Below are 18925 nucleotides of genomic sequence, written 5' to 3'. Positions count from 1 at the left end.
TGGTGATACAGAGGATATTTGTGTGTGTGTGTGTGTGTGTTGCACTCATGAGACAGTTTCTCTGGTATCGAATGCATCCTGAAATGTGGAAGGCTGAGTTGGAGTGTATGAACTTTGAATGTTTTAATAAACACTCCCAATCTGAGACACATACACCTTTCATCCCACTGTTGGGCAGGGTATTCATTTGACTCTCTGGACTTTTTCTCCATCTCCTTCACCATGTCTTTTAGCCTCACTGCTAGGACGTTGTTTTCCCTGGTAGGTGAATGGCCATCTGATCCTCTTTGGGCTTGCACCTGGAATTCCCTAGAGCTAGGCAGTATTTCTCAGGGGCAATAGTTACCCCTGTCCCACTGAGCTGATAAAATTGTGTATTTCCTTATGCCTTGGGCAAGTCACTTGTCTCCCTAGAGCTGTGAGTAAGATGTGCTGGTTCTACTTTCTGTCCTGCCTACTCCTGTCATCTGGACACTCTAATGCCCCTTAATATACGCATATACCTGTGATACCATCACATTAAGTTGCATTAAATATGTGCAGTTTTTGGTTTATCAATTATACCTCAATAAGGGTGTAGAAAAAAGAAGGAGAAGGGGAAGGGAAGGGATAGAGGGAGGGAGTGAAGGGGGAAGAAATGGGAGAGGGGGGAGGGAGGAAGAACAGGAGGCTAAGAAGGAGAGGAAAAAGAAAAGGCACCCCACAGCCTGTTATCTCTGCAGACTTACCCACACAGGTAATGATAAGAGGACCCTGCCCATTTGGAGGTCCCTGAACACTTTCAGAAGCAGAGCTGAAAAGAATTCAGTGATTCTGACTGCTGTTGAGAAGTTGGTTGAGCGGTCTCTGTGTCTTATGTCTGTGAGTCTCAAGGATGAGAGCTCCACTTACTTGCAATACTGGTTTGCTGCCCCCAGGGGGACCGTTGGTAGGAGATAACTGGAGCTGTCTAGTGCAAGATACTTACACATCCTGCCTATCCTGAGATTTTAATATGAAAATGCAGTGTTAACAAATGATTTTAGTAGAATTCGGAAATGAAGTGCCTGTGCCTCCTTAAAAATTTAGCCTATAAAACTTTTTTTATAAAGGGGGGTGTGTGCCTGGGTGGTTCTGTCAGTTGAGCCTCTGACTCTTGGTTTTGGTTCAGGTCATGATCTCAGGGTTGTGAGATCAATCCCCGCATCGAGCTCTGTGCTTTGTGTGGAGTCTGCTTGAGATTCTCTCTCCCCTTTTCCTCTACATGCCCACCCCCAAATAAATAAATAAATCTTAAAAAAATAGTTTAGCTTCCCTATCCCATCAATGCTGGTTTTCCCTGACCCTCCTAAGGGGGATGTAGGATGAAGCTTCCTCACAACTCTTGGGATGAATAGGAAGCACCATGGGTCTTGATTCACAGTCAATTTAAGAGTAAAAATGGGTTCCCCTTTCTTCACATCCTCTCCAACACATGTTGTTTCCTGTCTTGCTAATTTTGGCCATTCTAACTGGTGTAAGGTGGTATCTCAATGTGGTTTTAATTTGAATCTCCCTGATGGCTAGTAATGATGAACATTTTTTCATGTGTCTGATAGCTATTTGTGTGTCTTCATTGGAGAAATGTCTGTTCATATCTTCTGCCCATTTTTTGATATGATTGTCTGTTTTGTGTATGTTGAGTTTGAGGAGTTCTTTATAGATCCTGGATATCAACCTTTTGTCTGTACTGTCCTTTGCAAATATCTTCTCCCATTCCGTGGGTTGCCTCTTTGTTTTCTTGACTGTTTCCTTTGCTGTGCAGAAGCTTTTGATCTTGATGAAGTCCCAAAAGTTCATCTTCGCTTTTGTATCCTTTGCCTTTGGAGACATATCTTGAAAGAAGTTGCTGTAGCTGATATTGAAGAGGTTACTGCTGATGTTCTCCTCTAGGATTCTGATGGATTCCTGTCTCACGTTGAGATCTTTTATCCATTTTGAGTTTATCTTTGTGTACGATGTAAGAGAATGGTCGAGTTTCATTCTTCTACATATAGCTGTCCAGTTTTCCCAGCACCATTTATTGAAGAGACTGTCTTTTTTCCACTGTATATTTTTTCCTGTTTTGTCGAAGATCAATTGACCATAGAGTTGAGGGTCTGTATCTGGGCTCTCTACTCTGTTCCACTGGTCTATGTGTCTGTTTTTATGCCACTACCATGCTGTCTTGGTGATCACGGCTTTGTAGTAAAGCTTGAAATCAGGTAACGTGATGCCCCCAGTTTTATTTTTGTTTTTCAACATTTCCTTAGCGATTCGGGGTCTCTTCTGATTCCATACAAATTTTTGGATTATTTGCTCCAGCTCTTTGAAAAATACTGGTGGAATTTTGATCGGAATGGCATTAAAAGTGTAGATTGCTCTAGGCAGTATAGACATTTTAACAATGTGTATTCTTCCGATCCAAGAGCATGGAATGGTCTTTCATCTTTTTGTGTCTTCTTCAATTTCTTTCATGAGTATTCTGTAGTTCCTCGAATACAGTTCCTTTACCTCTTTGGTTAGGTTTATTCCCAGGTGTTGGAGAGGATGTGGAGAAAGGGGAACCCTCTTACACTGTTGGTGGGAATGCAAGTTGGTGCAGCCACTTTGGAGAACAGTGTGGAGATTCCTCAAGAAATTAAAAATAGAGCTTCCCTATGACCCTGCCATTGCACTACTGGGTATTTACCCCAAAGATACAGATGTAGTGAAAAGAAGGGCCATCTGTACCCCACTGTTTATAGCAGCAATGGCCACGGTCGCCAAACTGTGGAAAGAACCAAGATGCCCTTCAACAGACGAATGGATAAGGAAGATGTGGTCCATAGACACTATGGAGTATTATGCCTCCATCAGAAAGGATGAATACCCAACTTTTGTAGCAACATGGACGGGACTGGAAGAGATTATGCTGAGTGAAATAAGTCAAGCAGAGAAAGTCAATTATCATATGGTTTCACTTATTTGTGGAGCATAACAAATAGCATGGAGGACAAGGAGAGATGGAGAGGAGAAGGGAGTTGAGGGAAATTGGAAGGGGAGGTGAACCACGAGAGACTATGGACTCTGAAAAACAATCTGAGGGTTTTGAAGGTGTGGGGGGTGGGAGGTTGGGGGATCCAGGTGGTGGGTATTGGAGAGGGCACGGATTGCATGGAGCACTGGGTGTGGTGCAAAAATAATGAATACTGTTATGCTGAAAAAATTAAAAATTAAAAAAAATTTCTCTAAGGGTAGGGTGAGGGTTACTCAAAAAGGAACTTTACAAGGCTTTTAAAGATATTGATAATCATTAGAACTTAACGTGACTTATTGTTACTGTGCTCTTAACTGGTCAAACACTTGTTGGCTTCCAAGAATAACAAAGTTCTAGATGGTTCTGGCGACATTCTAGCACAGGGTCTCATGAGACAGGGATTCTAGCCACTGGCTCTGTAAGGCATGAGGCCTGTTAGTGATTCTATTTCTTCCTCTGCAGAATGGACCCCCAGGTCCTTTCTACCCAAATAAATAATGTGGTGATTCTCTCAATGAGTTGTACTTTTGGTTTAAACAGCCAACTGTCTCTTAAAAGGACTTTTTTTTAAAGTCCTTAAAAAAAAGTCCTTTTAAAAAAATCTTTTTTTTAATTTTAAAAAATTTTTTTAATCCCATATGTTTACTCCGATCCTGGAACTTTGTCATCTTGTCCTTCTCTGCTGATTAAAATATTCTCTCCAAAAAAAAAAAAAAAGAGTAAAAAAGGATGGTCTTTTCATTTCTTTCAAAAGCACAATTACCATAACGGCATTGGATTCCATGCTTTCTTAAGCTTGTGTTATTTACATACATTATTTCACCACCTTCTCATTGTGTAAATGAGATGATGTGTGCAAACACATTTTGACATGGTGTAGCACCATGTAAATGAAAGTTTTTATGTTAGTAGTAAAACATATTATGTTCCCCCCCCAAAAAAAAGTTGAGTGGAAGAGTTAGGTGAAGCTTTCTACAGGCATTAAGTATGATGGCTCATATAATAAGTCTGTAAATGACATTTAATTTAATTTATTTATTTTAGATTTATTTATCCTTGAGAGTGAGAGAGAGAGAGAATGAGGAGGGGCAGACTCAGAATCTCAAGCTGACTCCCCTGACTGAGAGCCAGTCCTGGGGCTCTTAGTTCATGAGCTGAGCTGAAACCAAAAGTCTGTTGCTTAATGGACTGAGCCACCCAGACACCCCAGGAAATGACATTATAATGATGGCGTTGATGCTCAGTTAGTGGTGGGAAGGACCCGGAGGGACTTAGGGTGTTTCTAAGACTTTTAAATTATGCTTTCCCACTTTTAAAGGTATTTACTCCTTTCCCTTTTAGATGGGAAATAAAAATTATTCCTCTGCTTCACAACTTCCTCTATTGGCATTTCCCACCTTGTGGGCATCTGTCATCTCGGATTGGTATTCCCTTCATGCTTCCTCACCACTGATGTAGGGCCGTTCTCCTAGCTGCCAGCCACATCAAATCTGGGGCTACAGACTTGGAGTACAGCATTCCCTACCTAAACAGGACATAAAAGTGCTTGGTGTGTAAGGTGCTGGTGAAAGCTGCCCATCCTCCATGCTCCTGCTCCTGTGAATGAGCAAGGACAGCTGGGAAGTGTCCCAGCTTTCTTGGGAAGGTTCTGGGATTAGCACTTGCCCACTGACTCCTCACACTAGCACCATGTTTTTAGAAGCATTCTTTCCTCTTTATAGAAAAAGGGACTGACGTTCAGAGAGCCACACAGCTAGTAAGTGGCATAGCTGAGACTCAAAGCCAGGTAGGTTCAATTTCAAATTGTGTTTTATCTACACTAAACAATGCTATGACACCTGTCCCCCAAACCATGCACACGTGGTCGAGAATGATGCTGGCATGTCCTCTCTAACAGAAGTCCTCTTACTTCCCAGTGTCTCATGCCTCCTGCTGACCCACTCCTCCTCCTCCCTCCGTTGTGCCCACTCACTGGAATCTTTCAATTTCCTTCTTTCCTACTGCCCTTACTGCCTCCCACTCTATTGAAACCATATGCTTGCCCCTCTTCCTTGCCTTCAGAGAGGAATGGTTGCAGGGGACTGTGGACCTCAGTTCTGTCTGATTCTGAGAAAATAGCAACTCTCCTTTTTCAGCATCATTACCTGACTTAGAGTGTCTCCTGGGTCAGGTTTTTAGAACCCAGCCTCTCCCTTGACCACCTTCTTCCCACACTCAGCAGAAGGACAAACAGATGCAGAGCACATTGAGCAGATGCATCCTGCATGGGGGTCCTGCTGAGCCCTTTCCAGGAATGGTCCTTGTCTTTTTAGTTCTGTGAAATTTCTCCTTTATGCCTAGTTTTCACTCCTGTATCAGATTAGAGCTTGATCCAGCCATTCCCAGCTGTTAAAGTGTAGATTCCAAGGCAAGAGGACATTGGGAAGATGCCCGCTGGATTCTTTTTTGTGAATAATTGTCTTCTGATGGACCAGAAGTGCTGAAAGTGGGAAAGTGGGACTTTTGCTGAAACCCGTCTGTTGTGACCCTCTGCTGAGCTGGCAGTGCCTCACCCACCTCTCTCCTAGGGGAGGCACCCACTTCATCACAACCTTTCCCGGCGATCTTCTTACGGTACTGTAATAACTATCAGTAACACGGTGCTCATATGTGCCAGACACTACTTTACACACTTGACATACATAAACCATTTAGTTTTTACTAAAAACACCCCTTTCCACAGATAAGGAAAGTGAGGCCCAAGGAATTGAAGTGACTTACCTAAGTCCACACAGCTAGAAGGGGGTGGAGTCCAGCTTGAGAATGTGTGCTCTTGTCCCCTGCATTATGCTTTCTCGTTCACTAGTTTTCCTGCTGACCTAGTTTCTTGGAGGAGTTAAGTCTGAGGCTCTTGGTTTGTGTGATGTGGGCTGTGCCCTTTAAAAGCAGGAACCGGTGCCTTGCACAGAGTAGGTTCCCCAGAAATAGTGACATTTGATAAAAAACAGGGAAAAAAGAGAGAGAGATATATAGAGAGAGGTGTGAAATCTGTTGGCTTTTGAGATGGAGGAGAGAAGATAGGATTAGGAAAAGGGAGGAAGGTCATATGAAGAGGTTGACACCCAGTGTCTTTTCCCAAACCTCTCAGCCTGCCTACCTGTGGGCCTGACAGAGGATGTTCATGCTGGGGGGCCTGCCAGGGAATTAAGATCAGGCTCTGGATCCATGAGGGAGCAGGCTAGGGCAGGTGTAGATCTGCTGTCAGAAAAGTGCTCTCTCTTCTCTTTACCTTACCGTGGGTGTTGGTGATGGAAAGGGAGACCCAGGGGCCTGTCCTCTGTGAATGCCAGGGCTCTGGGGCATTGGCCCTGTGGACTTCCCAGGAGAGAAGAACATTACTGATGTCCTCACTGACTCTGTGTTCAGGAGCTTGGTGGGAACCTGGGCTCTAGAGGGGTAGCCTCATATCCTTGGGAAGGGAATTAGGGCCATGCAGCAATAGGGATGGAGGTTTTCATGCACCTGTATGGGAAATATGTACATGAACATGTCAGTTCATGCACACATGCATGCTTTCTGTTTATGCAAGGGCTCCTATATGCATGTTTGTGTGTAGACTTACTTATGTGTGCCTACCTGGAAGGAGAGGGGATGTCATCTGACATCTCCAAAGTTCTGTGTGTGCATGCGTGACTGTGTCTAGGTGCAGGTATGGTGTTCTGGGGAAGGGATTAAGATGTGGGTTCTGGAGCCAGTTGGAGAGATTCAGATGCTGGCTTTGCCTTGTACAGGCTGTGTAGGTTTTGAAACTTTAGACAGATTTTTAATCTTTTTTTTAACTTTTCTTTTTTTAAAACTATTAAAATTTATTTTCAGCATAACAGTATTCATTGTTTTTGCACCACACCCAGTGCTCCATGCAATCTGTGCCCTCTCCAATACCCACCACCTGGTTCCCCCAACCTCCCACCCCCTTGCTTCAAAACCCTCAGGTTGTTTTTCAGAGTCCATAGTCTCTCATGGTTCACAGACAGATTTTTTTAAGTGTTTATTTGAATTCCAGTAAATAATATACAGTGTAATATTAGTTTCAGGTGTACAAATAGCGATTCAACACTTCCATACAACACCCTGTGCTCACCACTACAAGTGCTCTCCTTAATCCCCATTGCCTGTTTCCTCCATCCTCCCCTCTGCTAACCATCAGTTTCTTCTCTATAGTAGTTAAGTAGTTAAACTGTTTCTTGGTTTGCCTCTCTCTGTTTTCCTTTGCTCATTTGCTTTTTAAAGTTCTTCACATGAATGAAATCATATGGTATTTGTGTTTCTCCGACCGACTTACTTTACTTAGCATAATGCTCTCTAGCTCCATTCATGTTGTTGCAGATAGAAACATTACATTCCTTTTGATGGCTGAGTAATATTTCATTACACACACACACACACACACACACACGTATATACCACCTCTTCTTTATCCATTCATCAGTGGATGGACACTGGGGCTGTTTCCATATTTTGGCTATTTCTGATAATGCTGCTATAGACATCAGGGTGCATATATGTCTTTGAATTAGTATCATTTGGTTAAATACCTAGTAGTGTAATTGCTAGATCATAGGGTAGTACTATTTTCAACTTTTTGAGGAACCTCCATACTGTTTTTCGGGGTGGCTGCACCAGTTTGCATTCCCACCAACAGTACAACAGTGTTGCTCTTTTTCCACATCGTCACCATCACCTGTTGTTTCTTGTGTTGTTGATTATAGCCCTTCTGATCGATGTGAGGTGTTATCTCACTGTGGGTTCCATTTGTGTTTCTCTGAAAATCAATGAGGTTGAGCATCTTTTCTTTACTTTTTAAATTTTTTAAAATTTTTAAATTTATTTTCAGCGTAACAGTATTCATTGTTTTTGCACCACACCCAGTGTTCCATTTAATCCATGCCCTCTCCAACACCCACCACCTGGTTCCCCCAACCTCCCAACACCTGCGCCTTCAAAACAATCTGAGGGTTTTGAGCATCTTTTCATGTGTTTGTTGGCCTTCTGTATGTCATCTTTGGAAAAAATGCCTGTTCATGTCTTCTGCCCATTTTCCAGTTGGGTTATTCCTTTTCTGGGTTTTGTTGATTGTTTCCTGATACTCTTTAAACATTTTTTCCTGTAATGGACTTAATTTTTTTTAGAGCAGTTATAGCACCACAGCAAATTAATTACATAGTACAGAGCATTCCTATATACTCAAAGCCCTCATACATTCACAAATCCCCTAATTATCAACAGCCCCATCAGAGTGCTACAGTTGTCATAATTGATGAACTCCACTGACACATCGTCATCACTCCAATCCATAACTTACATTAGGGTTCACTCTTAGTGTTATACATTCTGTGGGTTTTGAGAGATGTCTACTGACAACATTATAGTATCATAGAGAATAGTTTCTGTGGCCCTAACATCTTTGGTGTTCTACCTATGCCCTGGAAACTACGGATCCTTTACGGTCTCTCTCACTTTTCCTTTTCCAAATGTTATGTAATGGAATAATATAGCATTGAGCCTTTTCAGATTGGCTTCTTTCATTAAGCAATATGCATATAAGGTTGCTCCATGTGTTTTTCAGATTTGATGGCTCATTTATTATTGTACTGAATAATAATTTCATGGTCTGGATATACCACTGTTTGTTTATCCACCACCTACTGAAGAAACATATTCAAAAATAGCTTGAGATGATTTTCCTGTTACATGGGGGATGCAAAAGTCTTATTCTGCCACCTGATGCAGTCTTCTGTGTTGTGTATGGTGCTTCAGTTCAGAAGCCTGACCTCTATCCCAGGTTCCCAGCTTTACAGTGGCTCCAGGAGGGCTCTCTGTATGGGTACTGTCTTCTACTTCGCCAGTGAGGTGGAGTAGTCCTCTGACTTGCCAAAATCACAGTGAGGTTAGGGTTGGAGTGGGAGCCCTTGTTATGGTTCCTTACCTGGTTTCTGATTCCTAGGCTGCCTCTGATTTAAGTAGCAGCTCTCCCACCTCACTAAGAAGGGGCAGCTGTTTGTTGGGTTATGGCGGGGCTTGGTGGTAGATGGATTCAGTTAGTGGAATCTAAAAATCCCAAGGCAGGGGTGCCTGGGTGGCTCAGTGGGTTGAGCTTCTGCCTTCGGTTCAGGTCATGATCTCAGGGTCCTGGGATCAAGTCCCGCATTGGGCTCTTTGCTCTGCATGGAGCCTGCTTCCTCCTCTCCCTCTCTCTGCCTGCCTGTCTGCCTATTTGTAATCTCTGTCTGTCAAATAAATAATAAATAAAATCTTTAAAAGAAAATCCCAAGGCATTCTGCTAGGAATCTGAGAGCCCACCATGGTAAAAATGATTTGGGACCAGGTCTCCAGGTTCTTGATGCCCATGGGGACCTGGTTGGTTTCACCTACATCTTTTGAAATTCTCAGTTCCATTAAACACTGATTATTTCCATTTTGTGCAGGAAGAGCAGGGTTACCTATGTTGCAGAACAGTAGGACTCTGATTTAGATGAACTGAGTTTCTGGGTACATCCCTAAGAATTTCTTTATGGTATGTGCCTGAAATTCCTGATATAGTCAGAGACAATGACCTTCAGAACATATCTCCTGACCTTCAGAACACATGTGGTGGCTGTGGACAAGCTTGGTGGTGTTTGTATTTAGAATTGCACACCAGGTTCATCCTAACTAGCTCGTTTGGTTGTTCCATGTGTAAGTTCTGCTGATGGACATCTGCTGGAGATTGCTTGGCAGGGAGGAGATTCTTCTGCTGTGGGTGGTGGGGGTGGGTGGGTGGAATATATCCATATCCTCATCTCTTGAAATTTCTTCTACTCTTGGATTATATGACTACTCCTTTTCTGTCCTTTTTGTTAATACCTTCTCTATCAGACTCTTCAATGTCAGAAATATGCAGCACTCTTCTCTAGGTCATCCTCAGCATTCATGTTTAACACCCGTCCTAGTTTAGTATTGAGCAAAATCTCCAGCATTTACATATATTTATATATAAAAAATGAGCTTGCAGTAGAAGTGCCCGATACATTTCCCTTCACAGTTTCCTCATCAAACAACATGCTTCTGGTATTATGCCACTGTTGGATTCACCCAGCCTCACAGGTTATCTGTCTATATGGTGGGAGGGGGTGCTGTCGAGGGGTTTCCTGGTCTGCTCCCAAGGGCCACGTAGAAGTAGTTCACCTGACTTGGCAAGGTGTTCAGAAGACGTGCTTAGACCTTTGCTCTGACTATATGTACTTTCAGAAGGGATTTATTCCATTCTTACTGATGTTGATTAGCAAATTTCCAAGTTTACCCTAGGCTCCTTTGTTTGGATAGCAAAACTTTGATTAAGGTTTTTCAATACTACCTACCAACATCAGCTCACCCTTTGGAAGGATGGTAGGATATCTTATCGAAAATGCTTCCTATTCTGACAGAGACAGCACTCTAGCTATGACTGAGAAGGTTAGGACTAACCTGGGGGCCAGACTGGTACAGATTGACAAATTTACCCCAATGTGTCACCTCATGGTCACTTGTCATATACTTTATGGAATACCTGTAGGATTACACCTAGAAGATCTTCATTTCTTTTTTTAAGAAAGATTTTATTTATTTATTTGAGAGAGAGAGCAGGAGCAGAGGGGCAGAGGGAGGGGGACAAGCTGACTCCCTACTGAGCAGGGAGCTGAACATGGGTCTCTATCCCAGGGTTGTGGGCTCATGATGGGAGCCGAAGGCAGATGCTTAAGCAGCTGAACCACCCAGGTGCCCCAAAGATCTTGATTTCTTAATGACTATGTGATACTGAGAAAAAGGAGTCTGGGACTGATGGCATAAGGGGCTCGGAAAAAAGCTACGTTTGGTTTCCTGGGACCAAATGACTTACTTACATTTAGAAGTTACTAGAAAGTGTAATTAATGAATTTGTGTATTCCATATATGCCAGGCATTTTTTGATTTTTAAAGTAGATGAGTATACTTGGTTCAAACGATGGCACAAGAATAGAGGAAGTAGAAAGAATACAAACCTTGTAGGCAAGCATCCCAAAACTGAGTGATTAGTGGGAGATAGTGTTGCAAGACAGGTATGCCCATAAAATATGAAGGCAAATGTAACTTGAGTTTGTTTTGGGGATTGCTGGTTGCTTTCTGATCACTGGAGAGAACACAGTGACAGCAGTGGCAGGGGCCTTAATGTGGAGCCCTAGGTTGTCCCTGTGTTCCATTAGGGCCACCATAGACCTCTGGTTATATCGTTATTGCCAAAAGTCTGATATTCAAGTTAAGCTCCTGCCTTCAACAAACTTGTGATTTAATTGAGGCCAGATTCCACAGACAGTGTAGAATCTTCTGTTATTTTTGTTGTTGAAATTTATAATCAGGGACAACTGATTAAGCAACAAATAGCCAGTTTTGTATTAGTGTGTAATTATTGTTGTGTAGTAGTTATTAAATCTGTTCATTCAGTCCTTTTGGGTCTCCATTTGACAGATGCACTGCTGAATTATGCTTTCTGGCTCCCTTGTGTTTGGAATGGGTCACAAGATTAGTTGTTGACACTAAGTTGTGGTCACAAGTGGTATGAGTTGCATCTATTCACATCTAGACCAGAGTATTCAGATGCCAGTGCAAAATCTTCAACTATTCTGCAGCTTCTGATGGAATGATAATGGTGTTTGCTCCATCAGCTTTGGTCCCTGCGTGTTTAAAATGAGCAGCACCCTATGCTTTTCAATGGCGAACATGCAATGTCAATATGAAATAAATATTTAGTGTCAAGGTAACGATTTTAACATTGTTTCCTCAGCACAACGAGCTTATCCTGATGGACACACATTGCTTTCTTCCACGATATAAAGGACATTTGAGTGGCCATCATGGCCATGTGGACAAACATAGAATTAAGAGGGAAGGGAAAAGGAGTCAAGTGCTGAGAGTTCATTGTGAGGACACCTTGGTGTTGAGTGGGGGGCACTACAATAGCTTTGAAGATTCTCCATCTTTCCAGCCTTCCATGCTCTCTGTTCTCAAACTGAACAAGCCTTCCAGGGCTTCCCACCATCCCTCAAACACATTCCAGTGTTTTTTGCTTCTTTCTCTTGGTGCGGGTCCCACTATTTGGAATACTCTGCCATTTCCTGCTGTATGGAACTTTTGTTTGTCAAAATCAATCCATCCTTTTTCAAACAAATTATTATAATTGTTTATTATGTTATGTTAGTCACCATACAGTACATCATTAGCTTTTGATATAGTATACCCAGATTCATTGTTTATGTTAAGGACAGTCTTAGAATCATAATTGCAAGAAGTTTTCCCCAATTGCTACCAAATTCATGTAACTTCTTCATCTCAAAACCAACAGGGCTCTGTACTTTCTTGAGTCCTAGCCAAAATCTAGCCCATAGAAGAGGTATTTGGAGATAGCTTTGTTCCACTTCGATATAACTTTATTTATATACACGGCAGAAACAGCTTTCCTGAAATGTGGTTTCCTAACAGTACTTGGTCTGGGATTGCACATGTAACTGGTCAAGGTCATTGATAGAACACAGTGCCCTAACTTCTACGTCAGGGCTCTTATTGTTTTCCAGCACTACCTGCTATGACCTGTTTGGATCCCATGGGAAACATGGGTAAGAGGGAAAGATAATGTGATCATCTCTTAGGTCATCTCGTAATTAAGGTGTTCCATCTATTTGTTCTTTCTACAAGTGAATTCTGTCCCTTAATTTCCTCAAACCCCTCTTCATATCTTTGTTCCTCAGGCTATAGATAAAGGGGTTCAGCATGGGTGTCACTACTGTGTACATGACTGTGGCTACCCGGTCCTTCACCACTGAGTACATGGACAGGGGCCTAAAGTAGACGTAGATGACACTCCCATAGAACAAGGCCACGACAGTGAGGTGGGAGCCACAGGTGGAGAAGGCCTTCCACTTGCCAGCCGCAGAGGGAATTCTGAGCACAGTGATGATGATTCGCAGGTAGGAGAAGAGGATGCACAGGAAGGGGGTTGCGATGACAGCCAGAGTCTCAGTCATGACCACTATCTGGCTGGAGGATGTGTCAGAGCAGGAGAGCTTTAGCACAGGCTGGGTATCACAAAAGAAGTGCTTGATGACATGGGAGGCACAGAAGGACAGGCAGGACATGAGTAGCACCCGGAGCAGGGCGTGCAGGAGGGAGATGGTGCAAGAAGCCAGCAGCATGAGGTGGCAACGCCGTGGGTTCATGACCGTATCATAATGGAAGGGGTTGCAGATGGCTACCAGCCGGTCTATGGCCATAGAGGCCAACAGGTAGCTGTCAGTGTTCCCACAGGCCATGAAGAAGTACATCTGGACCAGGCAACCCAGAAAGGAGATAGCCTTGGTCTCTGATAGTAAATTTGCCAACATCTTGGGCATAATGGCTGTTGTGAAGCAGATATCTGTGAAGGACAGGTTGCTGAGGAAAAAGTACATGGGGGTATGGAGTCGGGAGTCAGAATGTATGGCCAGGATGATGAGTATGTTGCCCATGACAGTGACCAGGTACATGATGAAGAAGATGGCAAAAAGTGGTTTCTGTAGCTGAGGGTTGGAAGAGATACCCAGGAGGATAAAGCCTGAGACACTGCTGTAGTTCTTTGGCTCCATGTCTGTGCCTTCATGGACAGAGTGTGGAAAAGCAGTTGGAGAGATGTGTAGAGCGATTTCATCAAGTCACCTTCCTCTCTAATCTCCGGCCTATGGAAAAATCCTTCTACTTTGTTAGAATTTTAAAGAGCATTTACTTTAAGAAACTACTGGGAAGACAGAGTAAAATCCAACATGGAAAAAATAAAGAAAATTCTAATCTGCTTTCTAATAAAGCTAAAGGTTTATCCCAAGTGTCTTAGGAATCTCCATAGCCTAACATGTGTGCGTTCTTCTCTGTTCTCTTTTTAAATATTCTTCTTAGGTTGTTTCCTGACCATCTGCTTATCCGCCCCCCCACTGTTTTTTCCCCTTCATATTCCAGGGAAGAAGCTATTGGGTCTTGCCTGAAGTCAGGGTATGTTCATTAAAGGTGTGTCCATGAATTGTGTCCTCTCCCAAGGATTCTGTCCTACTCTTTAGAGCAGAGGTGGTGGCTGTGGTAATGGGAATAGGATAAAAGTGAGCATCAATGACATCGGTGCTCCTTGGTATCCACAGAAGTTAGATGAGCTTTGCCTAAGTCTTCATAGAATAATCTGCTTCATGCTTCATGTTTATTTAAGTATTTTTTTATTTTTTTGGCTAAAATGCTCTGGGTGCATAAGGATTTGGTTCAGGGCTGCCAGTCATAATAGGAATACCACCATGAAGATCTTACATTACTGAGTTAAATTTTTAAAGTATATATTTTTCTGATTAAACAACTATGAGATCCTCATTCTCAGCATTCAAATATCATTGGAATAGAAAGCTTTCAACGTTAAGTCCCTTCCTTACCAATATCATGGACAAGAAACACACATTAAAAGTTATGGTCATTTTGAGAGGTGATGGAGGTCTTAACTAACCCTACTGTTGTATAATTTCCAAATTTATATGTGTATCAAGTCCTCATGTTGTACACCTTACACTTACACAATATTTCATATCCATTACACCTCAGTAAAACTGGAAAAAGAAGTCAATTTTCTCTTAATAACATCCAGTGTGCCTATAATAATACCCAAGGGCATTTTTAATGGGAGTTGAGAAGGTCATTGTAAAACTCATCTAGAAGAGGAAATGGCTACAGAAAGACAAGATAATTTTTGAAAAAATTGGAATAATGGCAGAGAAGTTTTCTAACCAAAACTCAAAGCATGTAATAATGAAACACAGTAAGATAATGTTACACACAGACAAAAACAGATGAGGGGTCAACGTCAAGAACTCTATGTACCTGTACTTAGACATGTATATAGACCTTGAACTATGTGCTACTTCATATAATACGTTTATTTCATAATGATGAAAAATGGATGACATGCTATATAAGATACTTGATATTATGGTAATTGTATCTTTAGAAGAGATAAGGCTAGATTTCTATCTAACACACATAGAAATAAATCCCATATGAATGAACAAACTGAAAGTAAAAATATCCAAACTGTAAAGTAAGTATTAGCCAAAAAGCAGTATATTTTTAGTGGTCTCAGAACAGGGATAGCATTCCAGGGAAGAAAAAAGTGTAGAGGCTGAATGACAAAATACTGTACTCAAAATTCTGAAAATTTTACCAAAAGAGATGATACATAAAGCTAAAACTTTACAGTAATCACTCAAAAAAATATCTTCAACACATTTACCAAAACCATGGAGAAAATGTCCAGCTTCTTTAGTAACACACAGCTTCTTTAGAAAACACACATTGGACTGAAATACAATTTCCACCCTTCGGATGGTCAGTGCAGTTTCTTTTACAACATACATTTAGAAAAAGAGCCTGACATGTACCAATAAAGAGAGGGTAATCATTATACCCTTTCTGGTAATCTCTATCAGAATTGAATACACATTTATTTATTGAATAATTACCCTCACAGAAATCTACTCTGTAGAGAGAGTATTACATGTGTAGCACAAAGATGTGTACACCTTTTTTTCTTAGCATTGCTTTAATGCCAAACAAAACAATATAAACAAACAAAACACTCCTCAGAGAAACATCCTAAGTACCCACAACAGGTGAATTATTAGAGCAATTTATAGTGCATTCTCTTTACTCAAAGAGTAAAGAAATAATATGGCTCATGTTAGCCAACATTTATTAGTATATGTCACGTGGTGCTTGGCATGTCTTTAAAATTCTTTTAAATTTAAAGTCAGCCGACATATAGTACATCATTAGTTTCAGATGTTATGTTCAGCAACTCATCAGCTGCCTATGTGCTCATCATATCATGTGCCTTATGTTACACACAAGCATGTGTGCCTTATGTTACACACAAGCACACTAAGCATGTATTTTTTCATTTTATTTTCTCCAAATCCTAAGAGATAGGCATTATTATTATCCCTATTTAACAGAGAAAAAATAGAATTGAACAAAGTTAAGTGACCAGATCCCATAGTTAGTAAGTGGTAGAGCAGGAATTCTTCTCTTCTCTTCTCTTCTAATTTATTTTATTTATTTTTTAAAGAGAGAGAGTACAGGCACACACTGGCACAGGTGAGGGGCCAGAGGGAGAGAAAGAGAGAAACTCAAGCAGACTCCCTGGCTGATGTCAGACTTGATTCCGACCCTGACATCATGACCTGAGCTGAAATCAAGGGTCAGATGCCTAACCAGCTGAGCCACCAGGCGCCCTACAAAGCTGGGATTTTAATTCAGGCAATCTGATGGCAGAGGAGAAGCCATTTATTGTTAAGCTATATTACCAAGGTTACACTACTGTCCATGATATTTTGTTAAAAGCAGGTTGAGGAACGATATGTACAGAATAATCCCTTTTTTTGTGAAGCAGAATTCTTTCTTTATGTGTTGTGTTTGTTGTGGCTTGTGTGTTTACTTATGTGTGGCTTCCTTCTGAAGTGAGATTGGAGGCATGCAGTGAGGAGTTCCTTCCATGTTTCACTTTTTATTTTATTGTTCATATTTGAAAATATTGGACATCTATTTCTTTATATTAATTGTACAACCAAAACTGAAAGTTCCCTATACTTCCAGTTTTCAGAGAGCTAGAGTTGTGTGCATATTTCAAAGGTTTTTTTCTCTGCATAGATCTAGACAAATACTATATACAATAATGGGGTCCGTGTGTCCATGATGCTTTTCTCCCCACAGTTGGTGATACAGAGGATATTTGTGTGTGTTTTGCACTCATGAGACAGTTTCTCTGGTATCGAATGCATCCTGAAATGTGGAAGGCTGAGTTGGAGTGTATGAACTTTGAATGTTTTAATAAACACTCCCAATCTGAGACACATACACCTTTCATCCCACTGTTGGGCAGGGTATTCATTTGACTCTCTGGACTTTTTCTCCATCTCCTTCACCATGTCTTTTAGCCTCACTGCTAGGACGTTGTTTTCCCTGGTAGGTGAATGGCCATCTGATCCTCTTTGGGCTTGCACCTGGAATTCCCTAGAGCTAGGCAGTATTTCTCAGGGGCAATAGTTACCCCTGTCCCACTGAGCTGATAAAATTGTGTATTTCCTTATGCCTTGGGCAAGTCACTTGTCTCCCTAGAGCTGTGAGTAAGATGTGCTGGTTCTACTTTCTGTCCTGCCTACTCCTGTCATCTGGACACTCTAATGCCCCTTAATATACGCATATACCTGTGATACCATCACATTAAGTTGCATTAAATATGTGCAGTTTTTGGTTTATCAATTATACCTCAATAAGGGTGTAGAAAAAAGAAGGAGAAGGGGAAGGGAAGGGATAGAGGGAGGGAGTGAAGGGGGAAGAAATGGGAGAGGGGGGAGGGAGGAAGAACAGGAGGCTAAGAAGGAGAGGAAAAAGAAAAGGCACCCCACAGCCTGTTATCTCTGCAGACTTACCCACACAGGTAATGATAAGAGGACCCTGCCCATTTGGAGGTCCCTGAACACTTTCAGAAGCAGAGCTGAAAAGAATTCAGTGATTCTGACTGCTGTTGAGAAGTTGGTTGAGCGGTCTCTGTGTCTTATGTCTGTGAGTCTCAAGGATGAGAGCTCCACTTACTTGCAATACTGGTTTGCTGCCCCCAGGGGGACCGTTGGTAGGAGATAACTGGAGCTGTCTAGTGCAAGATACTTACACATCCTGCCTATCTTGAGATTTTAATATGAAAATGCAGTGTCATGTGGTCCATATACACTATGGAGTATTATGCCTCCATCAGAAAGGATGAATACCCAACTTTTGTAGCAACATGGACGGGACTGGAAGAGATTATGCTGAGTGAAATAAGTCAAGCAGAGAGAGTCAATTATCATACGGTTTCACTTATTTGTAGAGCATAACAAATAGCATGGAGGACATGGGGAGTTAGGAGAAGGGATTTGGGGGAAATTGGAAGGGGAGGTGAACCATGAGAGACTATGGACTCTGAAAAACAATCTGAAGGGTTTGAAGAGGTGGGGGAGTGGGAGGATGGGGGAACCAGGTGGTGGGTATTAGAGAGGGCATGGACTGCATGGAGCACTGGGTGTGGTACAAAAACAATGAATACTCTTATCCTGAAAATAAATTAAAAAAAAAAGAAAATGCAGTGTTAACAAATGATTCTAGTAGAATTCAGAAATGAATTGCCTGTGCGTCCTTAAAAATTTAGCCTATAAAACTTTTTTTATAAAGGGGGGTGTGTGCCTGGGTGGCTCTGCCCATTGAGCCTCTGACTCTTGGTTTTGGTTCAGGTCATGATCTCAGGGTGGTGAGATCAATCCCCGCATCAAGCTCTGTGCTTTGTGCGGAGTCTGCTTGAGATTTCTCTCTCCCCTTTTCCTCTACATGCCCCCCCCCAAATAAATAAATAAATCTTAAAAAAATATAGTTTAGCTTCCCTATCCCATCAATGCTGGTTTTCCCTGACCCACCTAAGGGGATTGTAGGATGAGGCTTCCTCACAACTCTTGGGATGAATAGGAAGCACCATGGGTCTTGATTTACAGTCAAGATAAGAGCAAAAATAGAAGGTCTTTTCATTTCTTTCAAAAGCACAATTACCATAACGTCATTGGATTCCGTGCCTTCTTAAGCTTGTGTTTTTTACATACGTTATTTCATCACCTTCTCATTGTGTAAATGAGATTATGTGTGCAAACACATTTTGACATGGTGTAGCACCATGTAAATGAAAGTTTTTATGTAGTAGTAAAACACATTATGTTCCCGTCCCCCCCCCAAATAAAGTTGAGTGGAAGAGTTAGGTGAAGCTTTCTACAGGTGTTAAGTATGATTGCTCATATAATA

The 18925-nt window shown here is 41.8% G+C and overlaps 1 protein-coding gene across 1 annotated transcript; it reads right to left on the bottom strand.

The window, feature by feature from the left end:
- Nucleotides 1-12732: 12732 nt before the first annotated feature.
- LOC125083023 (olfactory receptor 1L6-like) lies at nt 12733-13760 on the bottom strand. Its single transcript, XM_047698917.1, has one exon. It carries the CDS (start codon nt 13663-13665, stop codon nt 12733-12735), a length of 933 nt encoding a protein of 310 aa, XP_047554873.1. The 5' UTR covers nt 13666-13760.
- Between the last annotated feature and the right edge of the window lie 5165 nt (nt 13761-18925).

The sequence above is a fragment of the Lutra lutra genome, chromosome 13 (genome assembly GCF_902655055.1).
Source record: "Lutra lutra chromosome 13, mLutLut1.2, whole genome shotgun sequence".
NCBI classification, from domain to species: domain Eukaryota; kingdom Metazoa; phylum Chordata; class Mammalia; order Carnivora; family Mustelidae; genus Lutra; species Lutra lutra.
This window is presented reverse-complemented; position numbering and strand designations above follow the sequence as displayed.